Consider the following 24,111-nt stretch of genomic DNA (forward strand, 5'->3'; position numbering starts at 1 on the left):
CTTCAATGATCCCGTCCTTGAAGTGAGAATCCGGAAGCTCTACAAAATACGTTCCAACAGCCGTTATGACCTTTTTATTTGATGAAAAGCGCCTGCCACGCATAAATTTTTTGAGTTCTGAAAACAACTGGAAATCGCTGGTGGCCAAACCTGGTGAATACGGTAGAAGTTCCAGCAATTCGAACTTTACTTCATGGATTATTGCCAAAATGCTCTTGTGACACGGTGCATTGTCCTGATGAACAACGATTTTTTTCTTCTGCAAAGCGGGTTTTTTTCACGAATTTTTCCTTCAACTGGTCCAAAGGATTGCAATTCAGAATTACTTGTTTTTCCAGTTTGCAAGTAATTTACAAAAAAAAAATTCCTCTTGCATCCCAAAAAAAACTCATGCCATAACCTTCTTGGCCGATTTCCGTACACGAACTCGTTTCGAAGCCGAACAATCAGGTTCACACCTTTTTTGGCCTCTTATTTTGACTCAGGATCATGATAATAGACCCAAGTCTCATCCATAGTGATGAATCGACGCACAAAATCGACTTTATCATTTTTAAAACGCTCCAAATGTTGCTTAGAGAGTCGCATTCGAATGTGTTTTTGTTCCATTGTTAGCAAATGTGGCAGCCATTGTGCACACAGCTTTCTAAAACCCAAAATTTCACTTAAAATATGGTTTACACCGCCTAATGAGATGTGTAGAGCGTATCCAGCATCCTCCTAAGTAAATTGATCTTTCAAAACCATATCCTGTATTTTGGCTATGATATCTGGGGTTGAAACGATTTTTGGACGCCCTTCACGTGGATCTTTCTACTGTCCTAATTGTAGGTGAACCATCATTATACACTTTTAACATTCGTTCGTGAATTTCTTTTGGTGCTACACCTTCAAAAAATAAGAATTTTATCACTGACCGTTATTAAAATTTTCCATTGTAAAAAAATACTGTGACACGGCGCCATTAAATGGCTTATAAGCAAGGAATGAATGAAGAGTGTCCTTATCGAACGACAAAACTTATTGAACAACCTAGTATGTTAGTTGTTTGAGCTTTAAGCTTGGCCAAATCATATGTTTCATCGTTTATTGCACCACTTATGGTATAGCTACTCTACCAGTTCGATATCAATACGCAACCACTGAAAATTGTAGTTATTTTTCAGGTTTTTCCAAGTAGTGAAGATGGCCTTGTTATAAAATCCAAAGATCATTTCCTCGACCTGAAGTCGATTCAAACTTTCTTATGCTCTTATACTCAGTTTTAAGAGGAAGGCAAGAAGCGTAGATTTTCGAAAGAATGCTGGTGTAACTCAAAAATTGTCGCAAAAAAGGGTTTAACTTTGAGTTTTAAAATTGCGTCACCTTTGAATCTGGTATACTCGGAGTGAAGTCCTGATTTATTTTATGGAAATTTTAACTGCCACAGCTTCTGTATAACAATAGACATTGTTACTGCAATCTGCTGATTTGCGAAACTCAAAGTACATCGGAAACACTACAATCCCTTTCGCAATTTAGCGATTTAATTCGCACTCCAACGAATAATTTCAACTAAAGCTTTGATTTAGAAGAAGTGTATTGCACTTCAATTTGAATGGAATGCTTTTGCTGAAGATTTTCCAACTTTTTGGATTCGCTTTTCGTAATTATTTTCAACATTTTCTTAGAAGTGTAGGGCCTTTGTTGCCTTGCGATTCCTTTTACAAAGCTGCCAAAAATGTAAATGCAATTCAAGTGCATGCAGCCTTTACCAGAATAAAACAGCAAGAAAATTACTTTCGTGTAAATACATACAAACAGAAAAGTGCAAAACCGCAAGGCAGCAGCAGCAGCAGAACCAAAACCAGTCTAGGGTACTCGTTGTAGTTGTTGTTTACATTTTAGAAGCGCTGCCAACACTTTAAGCCCGAAAATAATTTGTTTTCCTTTAATATTTACACGAAGGCGCCGTTGTTGCCGCGTTGGATGGTCGTCGTGAACACGGTTGGAGACGTGTCGTCCGTGTTCGCTGCCGACTTGGCCACTTGGCTACTACTTAACGCCCTTACTTGCACAATAGTCTCCAAAAACTGAAAACAGAAAACAACAACAAAGTATACAACAACTACGAAATCATCATTACTACAGTAATAAAAGTGCATAAAACTCAGAATAGTACATCCTGTCGAAACTCGCCCTCAGTTCCGCTTTGCGCGCGGCTTGTTTGCGTTTGCCCAGTGAACAAGGGGAAACTTGAAATTCAAGTCGTGCGACAGCGGTAGAGCGCGGTATAACGAGGGAGGGTGCTAAAGACAAGCAAAAAATTGCGAGAAATTGCAAGCAAAAGAGTAATACAAAAAGCGTTGCATAATAACGGAGAAGGCAGTGATGTTGCTACTTGTTTTGCATATCAAAGCCGAGACGGACGCGGCGTGCGCGCGGAGCGTGTTGTGGGCTGTAAGTACTAAGCAGGCGGTTGGCAGGCGCAAAAAGACTAACCATAAACAAACGAACCACCCGAAAACCACATGAATGAGACGAAACTTAGCTCATAGCATAAGGTATGCAATCTATCCACACACACACACACACACACATGCCTGAAACCGCTTGCTGAACTCTTTTAGCGGTAAAACAAGCAGTACTCAACTTTAGTTTCGTTTACTTCCGTTTGTGCTATGCTTAAGTACTTCCGCTTGCGCGTATGCCAACAACACAAACAACCAGCTGCTGCTCTATTGTTGCGCTGTTAAGCGTTATAGTAAAGGACAAGCTGTGCAAGGCAACATAATCAAGCAAAGAAACTTGTGTAGGCCAACGTTACGAGATGCGAGGTCATGTATATACATATATATTAAAACCTAAAAATATTTTTCATTTAATGGAACAATTTTCTTTGGAAGAAAATCTATTAAAATCAATAACTATTGGAGAGTGAAAAGTTGCTAAGTACCAGTAAGTTGATCCACCCGAGACAACAAACGCTTCCGGCCGCTGCGTGCATAATTAAAATGCGGAAGTTTATAAGGATTCATGATCTCGTTTATGCATAGCGGTCTCTTGTAGGTTGCAATTAATCCAAAGGGTTCATAAATTTAATAGAAAAATGTGACCATTCGCTTATCTTATATGAGTGATTTTGTTATACAATAATATATGTATATTTTGATTGAACTATTATATTCTCAATGTAGACTGTTCTATTAGCTTCTCTCTATTATTAAGAAAGATAAAAATAGTAGAATAACACTTCCATTATTCAAAAGATACTTGTGATATGTTTCTGTTTGTTGGAGTTTGTAAAGTTCTACATAAAAGTTTACAGAGTAATTGGCGCTTCTGCTCAAGGCTGTAAACAATTAATAATTTTTAAATATTTATATTAATGTTAATTGAAGAGTACCTTCATCCCCACATCAATCTCATACAATCAACTTTGGTGAAGACGTCACTAGCCATTAACTGAATGTAATATTATATATAGTAATGTGTATATCCTTTCTAGTGAAACTCAATTTGCAATTTTAAAAATACTTTTAATATTTCCAGTGAAGTATAGTATTGGCAGAATGCCCACAGGTTCGCTATTTTTGACAGAAAAGTGAAGGCAACAGCTTAACTCATTTCCTTTTGACATTTTATATGATTTTCGCAAGTTAATGTAAATTGACTTCAGTTTCAGCGTGTTTATTTCTCAGAATAATTTCATTACTGGAGTTCGACTTTTTTTTCATTTTTCCAGAAAGTTTTCAGTTTGTGGTCATGTTTTCGAATTGAAAAAGTGAAATAAATATGATTGATAATTGGTTTCCTTCGGCCTTTAATTGTACTGTTTGTTGAGCTATCACGAAGTCTTTTCTATTTACTAGGTAAAATATAACATGTCGTTAAAGTTAGTTTCCTAACCGTTTATCAGCACTCTGCCAATGCGGCCTTATCTGGAAATGTTGGAGGATAACAAAATTGAATCATATCATATTTCCTCCTAGACTTTCCGGCTTTTACGAGACTAAGTCGAAAGCACCAAGCATTTGCCTATCCATAATAATTCGGGGATTATTTTATCATATTTGTGTTTATCCCTTAACTTTTCGTTGTTAAACGAGGACCTGATTTTCTTCAGATATTTTAGCCTCAAAGCTTCATATCAGATATTTTCAAAATTCAAAACTAATCAAACCAGTTCTGTACTATATTCTGAAAATTTATTGTATAATTGAAATAAAAGTGGAAGGCATAAATTCTTGTTGTGGAACTGAATTACCGCGCACATGACCAGTAATAGTGGGTCGAAAACTAGAACTCTACTAATTGTGACCTGACGAATTTCTCCACGGTGTGTCTTCATATAATCCTACGTGCCTACGCAATAATGCAATTGTTAGTGTTGGCGTTCTGCTTGGCACACATTGAATCGCATTCAAAGCTAGTTGAGAATGTCCAATGGATTGTGATATTCGTTGGTTTGCCGACAATTGCTTACATTCATGGTGAGCGGCGAGAACAAAGCGACCAATAACGCAGTGAAGCCAGTAGTATTACTCCCACATATGATTTGAATAAGACAACAACAACAATAACACTATAACACTATAGTTGTGCCTTCGCACTAAGCCAACAACATCGAATTCTCCGAAGGCGCATAATCAGAGCCTGGCGTGTTTGGGAAATGGTTTAATGGGAAAGCGGAAATCCTTAAGACGCATTTGTATGTATACATACATATATGTATGTTAGTATGCATATAAATACTTCTTGAAGCTGAAAAGCATGGTCCCTTTTGTATTTACTCCAAATTTTTAACTATTATCAGCAATTGCTGGATTACAATTTAAAGACGTGCTTTTCACGATACTTTTTGTCATATCTTCAGATTTTTCGGTAAGGTTTAAGAGTAAGCATTACAATCATTTTCAAAATCACTGGGTAATTATAATTTCAAAAGCCAACAGAATTGTTCCTGGGTACCCTCAATTAGACCAAATTTTACTCGCAGGGTTTAAAAGTACGTCCATTTCTACACATGGGTACATATGTAAATACACAACTTCGCATACATATTGCGTAAATACGTCCAAATGTTTAAGTTAATTTACGCACGTTGCTGTCAGCTTTGTTTGCTGTGACATTGGGGTTCGCGTGCATTTGTCCACATTACTAAATTCAATATGTGCCAAAATGTCATGGGTAAATATTCACAATACCCACACACATTTGTGACAGTTTTGGATTAATGGAACTCAACGTAGGAGCATGCAAGGGGGTAGCTGGTAGAATCCATAATTTAGGGCTGCATTTTTATTTAGTTTATAGTTTTACATAATTTCTATATTTAAGGTTGAAAATTCGAAAATTGGATTAAGTGGGCTATGAATTTTTAGGAGGTGGAAAGAAAAGGTTTAAAAAAACTGAAAAAAACTGATGAAACTTGTCAGTGTTGAATATGACATGAGGCAAAGCTGCAACATTGCTACGAGGAATTTTAAAATCCCACTGGTTTATCAAATGCGTCCCGTGTTTGTGGCTAAAATGCGGTTACTGGAGCTAAAACACCGAACATTATGCGTAAAACGTCGCATGAAAATGCATCCGAGTCAAGTATAAATTGTCGCGCTTGAACCGCTTTCAAATTGGCGAATTTATTTCATTTCGTTTCGGTTACCGCCTCCCCATAAGCTAGCATGAATGTGTTTTCGAATTCTGTTAACATAGATATGAGTATATAGTGCTATGTATGTACTATATATGTATTTTGTTGACACTGCGCCATAATTTTGGATTAAATATGAATGAAAAGTGTCATGATGTATTGTTTGAAATTTTGATCTTTTGTGGCAAAAAATTTTATTAATTTACACATAAATCATTAAACAATGATATCAGAGTAAAAGTATCATAGCATTCAAAAACAATTATTGAATACTTTCTATATCTTAAAACTTCCAAAAGAGCTCCTCTTATCTATTTAAAGATCACTTGACTTGCTGACATATATTTGTACTTACGTACACACATACATATATACATTTCTCTATGGAAACCTCTTTCTGAGTAATTTCTGTGCCTTATCTTGAATGTGTCAATGTGACTGCAAGCGGGTTGAATGCCGTTCATCTGACGTTATCAAGCGCAATAAGTGGTCAATTAAGCTTGACACTTGTACGCACATATACATGTTTGCGTTGCTAATTGTGATTTGTGAGTGCTTTCTTGCCGTTTAGGCTTTTCTATTTTTCAATGTCAGTTCACACATAAACGCATTAGCATAGACAAATGTATTAATTAGTGCAGATATTTGTGCTTTGAAAGCTTTTAGTAATGTGATCCTCTATCCACAATGATTTCTAAGTCAAAATAATAAATTTTTATACTCTTGCAACCAGTTGCTACGGAATATAATAGTGTTTTTCACCACACGGTTGTATGTATTACCTAAAACAAATGGAGATAGATATAGGGGTATGTATATATAAATGATTAGGATGACGAAAAAAGTTGAAAATCAGGTCTGTCTGCTCGTCTGTTCATACGTGTAAGCAGTAACTTGAGTAAAAGAAGATATCTTGTTGAAACTTGGTACACAAGTTTCTTGGAAAAAAGGAAGGTGGAGTTCGTAGATGCGCGTAATCGGATCACTGCCACGCCCACAAAGCGCCTTCAACCGAAAAAGCATAAAGTGCCATAAATAAGCACTAAAAAGGTTAAAGAACTCTTATTGGCAAAGCGGATCGCAGCGGACAGGGGTGGACTTTAAAAATGGATGAAATCACAAGATAACCGCGTCCATCCCCCAAATAACGGTACTGTTGAAAACCACTAAAAAATACGACAGAATCGTAAAAGACCTACACCTGAGATGGTATGAAAGGGCATTGTGAAAGCCGGGGTAAAAATTAGACTGTTAGGTAAAACCACATCTACCGAGAGCTGTACAACCGATTTCGACTAAATTCAGTAAATTACGTTCTTCTCATACTTTTATGTAACAGTGTGACAATGAACAAAATCAGTAGTCCGACGCCTACTTCACATACAGCACAATTTTTTTTTTCAACTTAAATAATAAGATGTTTCACTTTCCAGACTTTAATGGAGTAAATGATTGATGATTGTATGTAAGGTAACTTGATGAAACCCAGGTGATATTTTTATAGTATGTGGCATGCTAATGGTGGCTGTTACTGGCAAAAATAGATGAAATCGGGTCAATACAACCACCTACTCCCACATTTTCCTGAAGAAAGTTTTCGGACTTTGTTCCTACTGTCATGCTTAAATCTCGTTTTGCTTCGAAATAAATCGAAGTCTCTGCGATTAGCTTCACTTCATTTGTAGAGTTATTATGATTTATGGACATGCTTTTATAATTGTCTTCCGGAAATGAATGCTTTCTTTTCCAGATTTAATCCTTCAAAACAATATGTTTTTGTTTTTTTTTTGTTTTTTTGTTTTTTTTTTTTTAAATATGTGATGAAGATTTTTCCAAAATCATTCTAAAATATAAACATTTGCACGCTTTGGATACGGTGTATTCCGTACGATCCACCCGGGTGAGCGTCAATCGATTTTCAGAGTAAAATGTTTAAAACGAATTTCATGCATTGATTGTGAAAGCACATATATAACGGGTGATTTTTTTGAGGTTAGGATTTTCATGCATTAGTATTTGACAGATCACGTGGGATTTCAGACATGGTGTCAAAGAGAAAGATGCTCAGTATGCTTTGACATTTCATCATGAATAGACTTACTAACGAGCAACGCTTGCAAATCATTGAATTTTATTACCAAAATCAGTGTTCGGTTCGAAATGTGTTTCGCGCTTTTTTTATCGACAAATTTTGTTCAGCGATGAGGCTCATTTCTGGTTGAATGGCTACGTAAATAAGCAAAATTGCCGCATTTGGGGTGAAGAGCAACCAGAAGCCGTTCAAGAACTGCCCATGCATCCCGAAAAATGCACTGTTTGGTGTGGTTTGTACGCTGGTGGAATCATTGGACCGTATTTTTTCAAAGATGCTGTTGGACGCAACGTTACGGTGAATGGCGATCGCTATCGTTCGATGCTAACAAACTTTTTGTTGCCAAAAATGGAAGAACTGAACTTGGTTGACATGTGGTTTCAACAAGATGGCGCTACATGCCACACAGCTCGCGATTCTATGGCCATTTTGAGGGAAAAACTTCGGACAACAATTCATCTCAAGAAATGGACCCGTAAGTTGGCCACCAAGATCATGCGATTTAACGCCTTTAGACTATTTTTTTGTGGGGCTACGTCAAGTCTAAAGTCTACAGAAATAAGCCAGCAACTATTCCAGCTTTGGAAGACAACATTTCCGAAGAAATTCGGGCTATTCCGGCCGAAATGCTCGAAAAAGTTGCCCAAAATTGAACTTTCCGAATGGACCACCTAAGACGCAGCCGCGGTCAACATTTAAATGAAATTATCTTCAAAAAGTAAATGTCATGAACCAATCTAACGTTTCAAATAAAGAACCGATGAGATTTTGCAAATTTTATGCGTTTTTTTTTTTTAAAAAGTTATCAAGCTCTTAAAAAATCACCCTATACATATATTTATTAAAAGCCGCAATAAATGAGCTTTAAGTGTGCCTTTCGCAAATTCTCAAAATCGAGTTAAGCTGTACTTCCAACTGGGTGCATATACACATATCGCTAATGTAATGCCTTTCCTGTTGCTTATTTACGCCTGCTTCTTGGTATTAAGTATAAGCTATCATACAGTTTACGCTCTCAAACAGCAATGCTCGTGCAACTTAAGCTTTATATGTCAGTAGATATATACAGTTACATACATACATGTTTAATACATCTATTTACCACGTTTAGGCAGTTCAAGTATTCTCCTAGCTTTTTAAGCGTGAAATAAATCGGAATATTTATACGTACATACATACATATATGTACATACATACCTACATACATTAGTCCAGTAGTGTAAACGATTATGTGTAGAGATCCTCATGTAAGTCTCAAATCCTGCATGAGATAATATATTCTAGGATTTCTTATTGCCAGAGAATGTTTCATGCTGTTGTCGCTCTAAATTGGTTATTATTGACTTAGCCGTGATTTGAACCAATAGGTCTCAGGTGGATGGTAGTGAACTTAACAGAAACTTATCATAATAAAATAACTCCACTTCTGTCAAAAACTAGAGTTTGAGTTTCTGAGCTTTTGAATATCTTTGGGTGGTTTCCATTTTTGTTTAAAATAATGTCTCTGTTTAATTCGACATTTTTTAGTATATGGTGTATATATCATATTTTGCGGTGGTTAATAAGAAAAGTAACAGTTCTACACATATGCATATAAATATATATAAATACGAATATGGGAACATAATACAGGTAGAATAAATCTATAAAACTTTATCTTTACTAACTTTGGTCATAACGAAATCGTAATTAGGTCTTACTTCACAAAAAATAGCTTTATCAATTTGAAGATTGAGTACTTAAGATTCCACACATACCCTTCTAGCGCATTGGCGATGCGAATAAAAAATGATATGAGACATAACTATAGGAAAATTACCAGTATTAGTTATATTGCGTGTAAAAGCTCATGGTGGGAGGGACTTTCTTTCTAAAGATACCTTGGTTTAAAGTACCAAGCGAAAAAAAAATGTTTGTTTTTGTTTTTGTTTTGATCCACCCCAATATATATATAAATATATATCGATATACTCACTCAGAAGGCGATCACAAATAAGTGCTGCTGAGATCGATGCCTCTACTCTCCCGCATTCCTAATATACTTAATCAACTGATTTCTATGAGTCTTCACTGAATTGTTTACTAGAAAAACAGCAAGATTATTTTGCGTTGTTGAAAAAATAATGGGTATGGCAGCTTCTGTTAATAATAATAATAAATATTATCATTATTTTTCCATCATTTAATTAAATTTATGGCATGACTTGCTGTTTTTTTTTACAACACTAATTAGTAGTTATTCATAACTCATTTCATTATCTCCGAAAATACATATATATGAATGACAGTTGTAGGCTTGATCAAAGGCAATCAGCATGCGATAATTTGGTATGAAGCTATAATAATTATACACTTGCAATTGTGTGTACCTGTACATTATACTAGTAAGCAGTGTAGTGTTTCTTTTTTCCAATTGCGCTTTTCTTATCTTTTCTTATAGCAGTTGTCTCGCGATATAACTTTTTTAAGCATCAATCTAATATGAACTTCCTTTCATAAAGTTCTTAAATTTAATAGAAAGCAATTTAAATAACCATAGGAATCATGTCATATTCGGCTGAGCTCAAGCTCAGATGATTAATTATTTATTTCGCCGAAGTTCAAACAGCAGTATATATATAATAAATCTCACTTTTACACAGCGATGAAATGTAATCTCAGAACATTATCAATTTAAGTGTGTTATACTTGAACGCACTGCTCACCTCACTCCACCCATTTTACAATATGTAATCAATTATTTTTTTATTTGATAGCTGTGGGATTATCAGTCTCTCTGTTCACAAAGAAAATGTTTTATAACACTTAAAACAAGGGAGGAAGGGTTAAGTTCGATTAAAACCGAATATTTTATGCCCATGCAACTTGCTAGAATCGAAGTCCGAGAAATTCCTTTAGGGGCAGAATTTATATATATATGTATACATGTATATATGTGTATATATGTATAACCCACACACTGATCGATATATTCAGCATAAGCTTTGTTTCTATGAGAGTTGCGGGTAGTATCGACCCGATGTTATTTACTAATGAAATGTTCACTGAGATTCATTACGGCACCTCATATACCATAACCAACCATATGGAGTAAAATCACCTCCATGATATATGATTGTTTTTATGGGTACTCGGTTAAGTTTTCGTTCAATTTTATTCACTTTAAGCTCAAAGATACACTGTTAACAGAAAAACTCGGTCTCTATGCGATATAAAATCTCCTGGAAGTCCGAAAATCTTAATATGATGTGTACGAGGTGTGTTCAAAAAGTATCGCGAATTTTGTGTTTTTTCAAAAATTATTTATTTATTCATGAATATCTATTTTGCTCCCTTCAAAGTAATCTCCATGAGATATTATACACTTGTGCCAACGGTTTTTCCAATCTTCGAAGCACTTCAAAAAATCATTTTTTTTATCTTCTTCCGCTCCTTCTTCAATGCCGTCTTTATCTCGTCAAGAGAAGCGTAACGTCGTCCTTTCATGGGCCTCTACAGTTTAGGGGACAAGAAAAAGTCACAGGGGGCCAAATCTGGGGAATACGGTGGCTGCGGCATCATTAGTGTGTTGTTTTTGGCCAAAAAGTCGCACACAAGCAACGACGTGTGTGAGCAGGGGCGTTATCGTGGTGCTAAAGCCAATTTTTGTTCTTCCACAAATCCGGGCGTTTCTAGCGGATTGTTTCGCGCAAATTGCGCATAATTTGCAGGTAATATTCCTTATTGACCGTTCTTCTCTGTGGCAAGAACTCATGATGCACCCGCCCCTGCAATCGAAGAAAACTGTCAGTTACGATTCGCGATACTTTTTGAACACACCTCGTATGAGGCCTTCTCTCAAGGTTTGACACAATTTCTTTAAATTTTTTTGAATAAATTTTCTTGGATATCATAGTTTCCCAAGTTTTTACATACCAACCTATTCTGACTCCGTGCATGAAATGACTGCCGAACGGTTGGGAAACATTCATAGATAAATTAATTTATAGATAAATTAATTCATAGATAAATTAATTCATAGATAAATTAATTATTTTGCTCAGTCTGATAATATCCATAATACCTGTTATCGATGTAGATTTGTACTTTTAGTTGTTATGGCAACCCATTCGATCACAGAGCGGTTACAATCGTAGCAATATGTTGCCATGTACAAAATGCATTCGTTATCTGATATTTGCAAATTCTATTAGTAAATTTTGCATCGGCGCTAAACAAGCAAATAGACATACATACAAATATAAATACTCGTAGTAGCACAAGGTAGTACAAAGCGAGATAATCGCCGAGAGAAAGAGCCTACTGACACTCACTTTATCACATTTTGCTCACTGTCCGCACATATATAAATAGTGATTAACCTGTGTTGCAAACATACAAACGCATATATGTATGTACTATGTATATACACTGTATAAGCTATCGCATGAATATAATATCTGAATTTAATAGCTTATAAAACAAATATAACGCATGAGGTCATTACCCAGAGCACAAAAGATTTTTTCTTATCTGTTTAAAGTGTTTGTATTTATGTATGTGCGTGATAACTTGGTAGCATTTTATTGTATTGAGTTTTAATTAATACACATTTTTTTTTGCTAAGTACTTACATATGTACTTGATGATTGCACTGCTGCGGCTTTCCACTGAGATGATAATGGAAATACAATTCAGTTGAATGAAGCAATTCGCCTGGCTCGGCGAGAAATATTTGCAACCATTTCTGAAGAAGAAGAAATTCTGATTTTTTTAAAAGTGCGAGTTTTTCTGATCTATCGGTTGACATGCATTCTAATGTCGGGTTTTTAGATAAACTACGTTGGCGCTTAAAGTGAGTTGTGATTAAATGAAAAATTAAGTCTATCATTTTCTAAGGGCTTAGTTACATATAATATATAAACTTTTTGGTCAGAAATACCGGTGAAATAGCATTTTTAAGCATAAGTCACTAAGTCCCCGTGGTTGTAGTATGTGACCTTGAGAAAAAGATCAACAAAGCTTTCATTAACTTGATCAAGTATTTGTGTGACCACTCTACCACTTAATTACGCAGTAGTAAGCGTCTACCGCGTTCTAAAAAAATGCTTCCGAAATTACGATGCTTATATTGGAAGCCTTTGCTTAAATCACAAATTATTTTGATTGCAACAGTTCTTCTGGTCGAAGGTGAACTTAAATCACGAGTCAATATTCAATTAGCGCTGTGTTCGTGTATTTAAGCTATACTCTTAGTTGAGTGCATACTCATTAAAAGTTCTATATTTCAGCGTACTTGGAAATAGATATGCTCAATACCGTTTAACCACCAACGAGACCGCTGTGGTTGACACCGAGTATGGCAAAGTGAAAGGCGTCAAGCGAAGAACAATCTACGAAGTGCCATATTATAGCTTCGAGGGGATCCCCTACGCTAAGCCACCTGTGAATGAGTTACGTTTCAAAGCGCCTGAGCGACCTGAGCCATGGGATGGTGTACTAGATTGTCTGAGCCCAAAAGACAGAGCCGTGCAATTGCATTTAATAACAAATAATGCGGAGGGTTCGGAGGATTGTCTCTACTTGAATGTGTATGCGAAGAATGTGAGTTGTAACAAGCAAGTTTGATGGAAAGCAGTCTTATAACTTTGAATTTGCCATTTTCATAAAAATATAAATTCCAGTTAAAACCAGATAAACCACAGCCCGTTTTGGTTTGGATACACGGTGGTGGCTTCGTAGTGGGTGAAGCGAATCGTGATTGGTTTGGACCAGATTATTTCATGGAGAAAGATGTGGTTTTGGTGACAGTGCAATATCGGTTGGGTGTTTTCGGTTTGTACAATATATTTTTCGTATTTTTAATTAAAAAAAAAACTTAAATCAACATTTTAAGGTTTTCTTACACTCACCTCACCGGAATTGAATATACCTGGTAATGCCGGTTTGAAAGATCAAGTGTTGGCACTAAAGTGGGTTAAAAATAATATAGCCAACTTTGGTGGCGATCCAAATTGCATAACTGTATTCGGTGAAAGTGCTGGCGCTGCCTCGACGCATTATCTCAGCATTACCGAACAAACCAGAGGTCTATTTCATCGCGCAATTTTAATGTCTGGCGCTGCCATTGCTTCTTGGGCGCACAATGGTCAGGAGCGGCACGCTTATCCACTTGCCAAACTAGCCGGATTTAAGGGGGAACATGATGAACAACATGTGCTAGAATATCTGAAAAAATGCAAAGCGACTGATCTGGCACAGCTGGAGCAGAAAGTGCTGACCACAGTTGAGTTACAACGTAAAATAATGTTTCCTTTTGCACCCTGTATAGAGCCATATGATACGCCGGACTGTGTAATTTCAAAAAGTCCGCGTGATCTTATGAGAACAGCATGGAGTAACTCAATGCCTATATTGGCCGGTCATACTTCAGCCGAGGGTTTAGTAATGCTGCCATGTGAGTGATGAAAAACTTTAATTTTTTAAAAGCCATAATATAATGCAATTACTAAACTTACAGTTATTAAGGCAATGCCAATTTGTCTTAATGAATTGGAAACCTGTCGTAGCTTCGTACCCTATGAAGTGGATGATGTGGATATCGAGGAAAATGCTGCGAAGCTGAAAAAAATGCATGCCGACAGTGCTGAGCTTACAGCTGACGAATATATGGATGTACGTATTACGTTACAAAGCGCCCACCTCATACTTTCATTCGCTTCATCATATACAATTTACGACTTTTCAAAATTCAAATGCTCAGAATATTTATTTAAGTGAATATTCTGATAATGACTACCAGAGGGAAAGTATCTTGAGAGAGGGTTTATATGCATAATATCCCTTCGGCATAAAACAAGTCGCCTTATGTTTAATTAGGTTGTGTGAGGGTAATCTTAAATATCCGGTCTTCTGGACTTTAGTGATCTGACTTTATATCTTCGACCGGTTTCTTTTTGAATAAGTTTCAGTCCATAAATATTTTAATCGACTTCTTTTTCTTCTTCGTTAAGCTAAAAATTTCTGTCGAGGTCTTATAGAGGAACCTCGAAGTTTCGTGAAGGTTTTACAGAGATCACATCATTAGTCAACTTTCCTTCTGCCAGAAACGCTGAAATTTGAAAGCGTTACTCGTAATTTGAACGATCAATGGTTTCAAAAGAAAAATTCACCATTATTCTAGTACACATCGAGAGTTTGGATATAGAGTTCGATACCGAGTGTTGTCAGCAATTTCATTGTTGTTAATTTTTCAGAGATTATGATTTCGATTAGACATCTATAGTTTTTTTTGATATAAGTCAGATTTTTAAGATTTTCATAGTTGTTTATGAAATAAAAAAACTTTACTTTTTCCGACAAATCACTCAATTTGATTACATACTCCGTTTTCATTGGTCCCCATATGATTTTCGTTTCAACTGTAATTTCGCTAATAATTATTTCAATATTTATATTATTTCAGATCAACGCTTATTGGCTTTTCCACTTCCCTCTCCATCGAGTTCTGCTCTCGCGTTTGACTAATGCCACGTCTGCTCCCACATATCTGTACCGCTTCGACTACGACTCGGAAATATTACCATACCCCTATCGCATTTGGCGGTTTGGTCGTGGCGTGAAAGGTGTATCTCATGCCGATGAGCTAGCTTATCTCTTCTCACATGCAATGACGAATGCGCTCTCTAAGGAGAGCCCTGAATATCGCACAATACAACGCATGATTGGAATTTGGACGCACTTTGCGGCAACTGGTAACCCAAATGACAAACACGTCCCAGGTATGGAATCACTGTCATGGGAGCCCATCCGTACTCCTGAGCCCGCTTACAAATGTTTGAATATTGGTGAGGAGCTAAAAGTGATAAACTGGCCAGAAATGGAAAAGGTTAAGGTGTGGGCGTCTACTTTCGATAGAAAGAAGAACTTATTGTTCTAAGCATAGTATGTATGGGGGCAATAAAATGTATAGTTATGGTAAACACATTTTTATAATTTCCCATTGGCGTGATATTGCGTCTTTATTATTGCAAAGTGTGCGAACGAATTGTCTGACTGACTTATCAGCGTGTGCGAGCAAATAACAAATTCAGAGAAATGTGTGAAAAAACTACCGAAAATATGCTTGAAGATGTGTGATCTTTTCTCTAAGGAGAAGATTTTACTTCAAAAGTACATATGTAGACAACAGATGTGGTGAAAGTATATGGTGCCGGTACTTTAAATATACAAGAGTGGTTCAGTAGGAACCTGATGGCACAATAATTCTAAGTTAGAATAGTGTTGTTCATTTAGATAGATGAAAAAAGGAAAAGAGCAATATCTTTTCGTGGGCGATGGTAACTATTGGTTAATTGAGTATCAGCGATAACATTTCAAACGTTCACAATCTAGCTTTAAGAGGCTACCTCTAAAATTTCGTACTTTCTTCTTGGACTAATATACGGTATCCTTATAAGGAAAACTCCCATGTTCATAGAAAATGAAAGATTTTATCTCCAAAACCATCAATTAATAAAGAATTAAGTATAAGAAAGGATCTATATAAACTTAAATGCTCAGGTCTGGAGTATGATGATAGTAGACTAGAAATAGCGTACACAATAGCCAAGACATCCACGCTTATACACACACAACTAAATAATGCATATGAGTATTTGCGTTAACAAGCCCCATCATCTGAATGTAAAGCAGCTATACTGTTTTATGCACCTTTCCATGTAGAACTGAACGCTGCTCATATAATTATATGCAAAAGATAAGCACGAATAGCTGTAGAATAGCTGCGCATTAAAGAAAATTGCATTGCTGTCATGCAATTGCGTGCACATATGCATGACTCTCCCCTTACATATAGACATATCTAAGTATCAGAATGACTCAACAATTGCTAGGGTAACGATGCAGCGCACGCTTACGCAATGTCACTGAACAGATGGCTACTGGCAAGCGATGATAGTTTTGCGTGTTCTTATTTGAGCCAAGCGCAACTTGTTTCAGCTGTGTATAATAAGTCTGTTCATCCAGTGGGTATCACTATGTACCGCCCGCAACTTGAAGACTTAGAATATTGTTGAAAACCGGATATTTATTTACCTGCATCTCCAACTTCCTCCGCAGCATGACCAAGTCCTTGCAGTAGACGAAACATTTATAACTAATATTAACACTCGCCACTCATGTGAAAATGAACTAGATCAATGTTGTTAGGTTGCAGCCTCATCGTGTGCCGCCTTACTTGTTTTTCTCGTGCTCTTACAGTTCTATTAACAGCTGATGATGCGCGCGACAATAGCGAATTACAGTCAGCGATTGGTGTAATAACATGAAATTGATAGCTATGCATATACATTTATGGTATGTATGTGTATGTGTACCTTCATATTTAAAGCAGATAACAGTACATGAGTAGCGATTCACACATAAATATCTTTAATAAGAATAAACGAGTCATGGTTTTTTTTATTTATTTTTTTTCATTTATATAAAGAATTTTTGTGTTGAAATATCGGACGACTATTTTAACCACTGCCTATATGGTATAAAGACATTTTGCTTCCATTATAATATTAAATTTCAAATAATTTTCAAAGAGTAATTTAAGATATGGTATTTGCAAAAACATGGTTTGACTTCTATAGGGAAATATGCCTTCTTAAGAAAGCAAAACTGTGTTGTTTTGAGTTTTTTAGAATATTTGAACAAAAATCCTTTGGTTATCTTTACAATAAGAAACGTATATTACAATGAAACTTGCAGAGAAATCCAGATCTTGTAATGCAAAATAATATGATATAGAATGATAGCTTTGAAATTTTTGATAAGACAATGGAATTTTGCTGGAAGTGATCTTATGTTCATATGTGGTACCGCGAATTTGGCTAACATATTTGAATTGTGGTGCAGTTTAAGATTGATGAGATGTTGGTTGAAGGCTTTGGTTGCTAGGTTTAATATCAAGATCGCATAACGCTTGACCGTAAGCAACCGCACTGTTGCCATGGTTAGGCCAATGTGCTCCCAAGGTAACCCAATTAAGCACCATTTAATCAATCATCGTAATCAATGGGCCTACATAAAACTATATAGCCGTATGTGCAGAGCACACACCAATTCATGTGTGTGTGTGTAAATTCTGAAATCAAATCTCAATCAAAGGCGGCAATTGTCGGGTTGATGTATACAAGAGCATTAATTTGAATCCATTCATTCACAACAGCCTTTCGTAGCATACGTGTACGTGTGGGAGATGCTAACACCTCTGGTGCAACACATATTTTATTGGCGCTTCTATGAGTTGGTTTAGCAGCTCAGCTGCAATATCTAATACGATTTATGGCAAAATAGGTCAATAATAGCAGTCAATTGGATTTGATTGATTTTTCAATCTCTTCATCAACCCATACATAGGCACAGAAAATGCTTGTGAGATATTAGTTTTCAATTCCACAGTTGACCTGGACGGATCGCAAGTAGCCAAGTAGTAATTTAAATGTGTAAGTCTGTATAATATTTTATATGTACTAGATTATGCCATATAGGAGTCTACTTACCGATTAATACCGATTAAATGTTGAACAGTTGTATTCAATCCCACTAATGCGAGGTGTGTTCAAAAAGTATCGCGAATTTTGAATTTTCGCGGGTTACGTATATTCGAATTTCGAATTTTTTGTGGCGTTATGTTGGTACTCATGTCTCTCACTTATGCCGACAAGCCCGGCTATTTTGAATGTTCATTTAATTGTTGACAGCTGCTTTGCTTTCACGTGTTTTGGATCGTCTTCGATTTTTACCTATCAAAAAAATTGCACCACGATAACGCCCCTGCTCACACATAGTTGCTTGTGCGCGACTTTTTGGCCAAAAACAACACACTAAAGATGCCGCAGCCACCGTATTCCCCAGATCTGGCCTCCTGTGACTTTTTCTTGTTCCCTAAACTGAAGAGGCCCATGAAAGGACGACGTTACGCTTCTCTTGACGAGATAAAGACGGCATCGAAGGAGGAGCTGAAGAAGATAAAAAAAATGATTTTTTGAAGTGCTTCGCAGATTGAAAAAACCGTTGGCACTGGGGATTACTTTGAAGGGGACAAAATAGATATTCATGAATAAATAAATAATTTTTGAAAAAACACAAAATTCGCGATACTTTTTGAACACACCTCCTTGCAGTCAAGTGTAAATTTGTGTATTAGCGGGTTAAAAAAAGACCGTTGCTAAGGCTCTTGACTGCCTGCGGCTACGCATTAACACTCTACTAGAAGCTTTGTGGTCCTTAATGAAAACCAATTAAGTCTAATTTCGTAATACGCTAAAATATATGTATATACAAAATTTTAAATTGAGTTTCCTGAATACAATGAAAATTTTTGAAAGCGTTAAAGCATGTAAGTATTTTTTCCGCACGTTATCGTAAGGCATCATAACTGTAAACAACATACATAACAAATCGAACATAACGCGTTCGAATTACAGATACACATACTCGTATATAGAGCTTATCTTTCATTTGGAGTGCATTGAAGTCAATCAACTCCTAACCCATACCAAATGATAACTGCCGCTAAAGCTCTAAGCCTCTACGAGTGCAAATGCATCGAGTTGTGAAATGTCTAAACATGTCGACTTGTCGACTGCGCCAGCGGCAAATGCAAATGGCAGCGAAATTCTAACAATAATGTGAGTATTCCTAAGAGCAGGCACTGTCAGCTGTCACTTGGCTGTTGTACGAACTCTCCGCCTGTCATTGCAGTGTAAAAGTTAATGAGCACAGCGAATTGACTGCAAAGCGCGCCGCGTCGGAGCCTCATCGCCTATATTACAAATGTCAACTGCCAGACATTTCCCATGGATACTTCTATGCAACTCTTATTAACAAAGGAGCTTATGGGCTGTCTTCGGTGAAGTGCACTTTTTCTAAGCGATTGATTGACATCACTTAGCTGAACTAGTTGCAGTTCGGTGTTGCTCCCTTCAGCTCGCATGTATTGCAGCAGGCGGCGCTATTGACTAAATGCTTCGAACTGCAACATATTTTCCGCTGCTAACCAAGTTTAATGAGTGGGTTTAGATTTGTTGATTTTCTACTTGCTGCGCTGTATCAATGCGCTTAATGATTTCTATTCGCAGAATATAATGCATGCTGATTCGGAGTAGTGATAAAGTAATGTGCCATGAAATATTGGCAGAGGGAGAAAAGTTGCAATATTCGTGCTTTTGATTGAAGCTTTTCAATGCTCATCGCTGGTAGAGTGTAATCTAGATTAAAATGTTTCAAGTGACTCGGAAAATTTGCAAAAGAGTTCTGTAGACATTTAGTAATTCCAAGTAAATCGCTTGGATACACTTCGACTTCTGCCACGATTTAGTATTATGCGTTGGTTTAGCAATAGCAAACTAACATAGATGAGGGAACCGTGCATGGCTTTCAAGTGGCAAGCCATAAACAATCTGCGCAACGTAGGAGAATATATATAAACACAACGTAGGATCATACAAACTTCTTATTGCTAACTGAAGCCTAATGTTGACTGCCAGTTTTAGCATAAGCTCATTGATGAGCTGAGCAGACTAGTCACCAAAATTAGAAACAAAACATACAGGGTTTGTCCGGAAAGTAATAGGACTGATTTTCTTCCGCCGCAACTGTACTTCGGAGTACCGCATGAGGGCGTTCATAGCTAACTAACGAGCGGTTGTCTCCGAGCAAATGGAGAGTCAGGACAAACATTTTCGTGGGACATGTTTCTGTGAGCAATGTGAAAGCCGAAAATGCAGCGTTCGTTAGAGCAGCATGCAGGAAAGTGACCCCCAATTTTTGAATAACGTAACCACATGAGTCATGGATATTTGAGCATGATCCCGAGATAAAGAAGTAATCTCCCGAGTGGCTCACGCCGGCGTCTCATAGCCCAAAAAGGAAAGAATGAGTAAATCCAAAGTGAAAACGATGGAAACCTGCAAGAGACTCAAACAAAGGGTCAATCGGGTCCGACAAGACATCGCAGCCGATTGGATGTTGCACCACGACTACGCCCCGGCCTACATCGCCTTTCTTGTGAACAGGTACCTCACCAAGGCGGGCATCCCAACGCTTGCGTAGTCGCCCTACATACAGTCCAGATGTGGCTCTACGGACTTTTTGTTTCTTTTTCTGAAAAGACCGATGAAAAGGGATCTAAAGAGCATGCATCTCGGCTATCAAGGCTATTCTGGAGAATGTCATACGGAACGCCTTCAAAATATACAATGTGATCTATGCAGATGACAATGCCTTGATGCCGACTTCTGAAGCCTGAAGAAGGGGTAACATGTTCAAAATCAACTTTTTCCAATGGAACAAATAAAATTATTAATGTTATTTTTTACACTTAACTGTTCTGCAATAATGGAAGTAAGTCTCGCTAATGCTTGTACTTTAAAGTTTTACTCTCGTCAGCAATGTATTAAATTATGAGACCTTCTCCACAGTAAAAAACTCTTTACCATCTTTTTATTTTTTACGAAGCCTTCGACTTTTCATTGCTCGCCACACGAGCATAAATATATCGTATTTACATTGCCATATTTCGCAGAAATTTATAGTATTTGCGTTTGGGGAATATAATTTTAAGTCACCATAATACAACTATGTATTTTGTTGCAATAAAATTGTAACACTGCGGCAAACAGTGCCGCTGGGCATGTTGGCTGTTGAGTACACAGTTTGTTGGAGTTGCCATGAATATTTGATTACGCAGAAACCGATTGGCGTAATCCAAACAGATTCAATCAAACTTAAGCGTCATTTGAAAATATCGGGGCACACAAACTGTGCGTATTTTATTATTTCGAGTTGTATATTTTTTCCCACTTGTTTTTGTTGTTTTTCGTTTTACCAACCCAATTACACTAATAAAATTTTACAATCTCGCTTGCATGTTAATGCCGACGATCGATGCTGTACAAGTATTCTCATACAGTAGTCATTCAATTTATTTTTTATGCGAGTGGCGTATTGTGTCAGGTCTTGTTGCACGCCATCGCCATGAAGTGCGACCACAATGATGCCGAAAATTATGCAATACATTGCTTGTTTTCGGTTAGGGTGGTTCTAAATTCGTATTGCTAATGGAAATTGTCGCCATGGCGACTACTATGTTTGATTTATTGAAGGTCGAAGGTTTGATTAGGAGTTCGAAATTTAAATAGATTATAAAATTACATTTATGCCAATCGATTCTTTATCAATAAATCGCTGATATGTGTGCCAATAATATTTGCAACATATTTCAAATAAGTTTTAGCACCGATTGATATACATAGCTGGTTATTGACTAATCCAGTATTCAGAAACAGAAAAACTTACTTTTGTAGTAAATATAGATGCGTCCTCCAAGGCATTTCAACTGTAATCAAAATTCTAATTTCAGTTTTTTTAAGTATTACAAAATTAAAATTAAAATTTTGAATGCAAGTGTATATAAGACCACCCTAATGTTGAAGCACAAATATTGGTATTAGCATTGTTGAGCATTTTTGAGCGTCTACACATACGTACGCACATATAACAGCGCCACAGCATTATGCACAATTTGGCATGTGAGCAAATTTCAATTATTTTTCAATAATTTATTAGGGTTTGTATTACGCGCCCGCCGTCGCCTGCATTGGCCAGCCGCAGCCGATGACACCAGCCAAGTGAGTGAAATATTATGCTACCAAAAATCATACATACGAAATGTGTGACGCATAATTGAACGCGCACACATACATATATACATTTGTATGAGCACGTGACTTCTTTTATCCATTTTATCGGCTGACTGGTCCGACTCAACTGACACGAGGTTGCCATTTTTATTTATTTATCCGCCATGTGACCCTAAATATACATACAAATATACAATACAAATTCATGTATTTAAAAATCGTGTATGCTTATTCTCTTCTAATTGCATATTTGTATATGTAGATGTCTCTTCTGAGTTATGAATATGTCAAATTCAGTAAAATGAACTAATGCCATTATCACAAATTTGTTTTCAAATTTCATGCTAAATGAAGCTTAAATCGAGACTATATTGTGAAGAGAGTAAGGAAGTCCAAAGTTGAATGGGTAGTTAGACAATATTGCGCTCGTACGCAGAGCTCGTCTTTCAGATCAGTATGTATTTTTGCTTAAAATTTGAGTCTGATAATATTATTTTCTCAAGAGTAATGCTTGTAATGTGATTTATTAGGGTTACTTGGAGCACTTTTTGAAATTGTATACAGGGTTTGTGCGGAAAATAATAGGACTGAGTCGATTAAAAAAAAAGTGCATGCTGCTTGGATCTCCTTTCATCAGCCTTTTCAGGCAAGGAAACAAAAAAAGGTCCGGGATGCCACATCTGGATTGTAGGTCGCCTGCGGAAGCATTGGGACGCCTGCATTGGTTAGGTGCTGTTCAAAAGAAAGGCAGTGTGAGCCGGGGTGTTGCGATGTCTTGTCGTATCCGATTGATCCTTCATTTGAGTCTTTTGAGGAGTTCCACGTCAAACAGGAGGAACAAATTCATGGTGGACAATGTTTTTGATGTCAAAAAGGACAATGAGTTTCATTCCAACTTTGGATTTGCCCATTCTTTCGGTCCTCATCAGCGCTCCAAAAAAGCTTGGTGCCACCGAAACACACCACCTCTTGCTTAAGCAACATCTGGGTATTCATATTAAACGACTCTGTTGCAGATTTACCGACTTAAAATTTAATCGCGTACCTCTGCTCTAACGAACGTTGCATTTTCGGCTTGAACCACTCACAGAAACACGTCGCGCAAAAATGTTTGTCTGACTCTCCAGGTGCTCGGAGACAACTACAGTCGGTGCGCGCACGCTCCGAAGAAAAGTCGCGGTGGAAGAAAATCGGTCCTTTTACTTTTCGGATAAACCCTGTACCACATAATATTATAATATACCATTAATATTGTAGTATATTACCTCGATTTATATTATCATCTTTAGAAATATTGAGATCTAGATTCTATTTTGTATCCTGCAAAACCTAACAACACTTTGATGGACGATTTCCAAGTTGTCAGGAATCGCTTAAGTCAGCTATTTAATGTTAATCATCTTGTTTTGTGACCAGTGATCTTTCAGGGTTAATATAAACTCTAAAGTTTTTCCTAAGAAATACTATATCTTCTAGGTAAGCAGTCACAGTTGTATTCACAGTTGTAGGATATTTCCAATTCCTACTCTTGCGTACTCGCCGCGTACTCTGGAAGCGTGAGTAACATTTGTATAAGATGCGGCAGCCAACTCGTGTGGAGCCTGGGGTCACGGCTAGGTTAGGTTAGGTTTACCTGGTAGGCCAATAAGCCACCCCTAGACCAGTTTGCTGCTTTGCGAAACAAGATGGAGTTCACTTGCTAAGTACATAGA

The 24,111-nt window shown here is 36.9% G+C and overlaps 1 protein-coding gene and 1 long non-coding RNA gene across 3 annotated transcripts in view; one reads left to right on the forward strand and one right to left on the reverse strand.

Annotated features, from left to right (window-relative positions):
* LOC125776442 (uncharacterized) overlaps window positions 1–11,718 on the reverse strand; it is a 28,397-nt gene extending 16,679 nt beyond the window's left edge. Inside the window, exon 1 of one of the 2 annotated variants that reach the window (XR_007421714.1) lies at window positions 11,644–11,718. This is a non-coding gene — a long non-coding RNA (uncharacterized LOC125776442). Of the gene's footprint in view, window positions 1–11,639 lie in introns of both variants that reach the window. The other variant, XR_007421715.1, reaches the window with a different exon arrangement.
* Window positions 11,719–12,380: 662 nt separating this feature from the next.
* On the forward strand, window positions 12,381–15,685 carry LOC105230320 (esterase B1). The gene is made up of 6 exons (XM_011211019.4): window positions 12,381–12,558; window positions 12,995–13,307; window positions 13,388–13,538; window positions 13,600–14,160; window positions 14,224–14,378; window positions 15,169–15,685. Exons 1-6 carry the CDS (start codon window positions 12,512–12,514, stop codon window positions 15,640–15,642), a joined length of 1,701 nt encoding a protein of 566 aa, XP_011209321.2. The 5' UTR covers window positions 12,381–12,511; the 3' UTR covers window positions 15,643–15,685.
* Window positions 15,686–24,111: the final 8,426 nt, after the last annotated feature.

The sequence above is a fragment of the Bactrocera dorsalis genome, chromosome 2 (genome assembly GCF_023373825.1).
Source record: "Bactrocera dorsalis isolate Fly_Bdor chromosome 2, ASM2337382v1, whole genome shotgun sequence".
NCBI lineage: Eukaryota > Metazoa > Arthropoda > Insecta > Diptera > Tephritidae > Bactrocera > Bactrocera dorsalis.

Bases quoted from the DNA above. Each gene is read 5' to 3' on its own strand.
- LOC105230320 (XM_011211019.4), top strand. From the start codon at position 12,512: ATGCATTCTAATGTCGGGTTTTTAGATAAACTACGTTGGCGCTTAAA. The intron at 12,559-12,994 runs GTGAGTTGTGAT...TCTATATTTCAG, and splicing joins AAACTACGTTGGCGCTTAAA to CGTACTTGGAAATAGATATG. The intron at 13,539-13,599 runs GTTTGTACAATA...CAACATTTTAAG, and splicing joins ATATCGGTTGGGTGTTTTCG to GTTTTCTTACACTCACCTCA.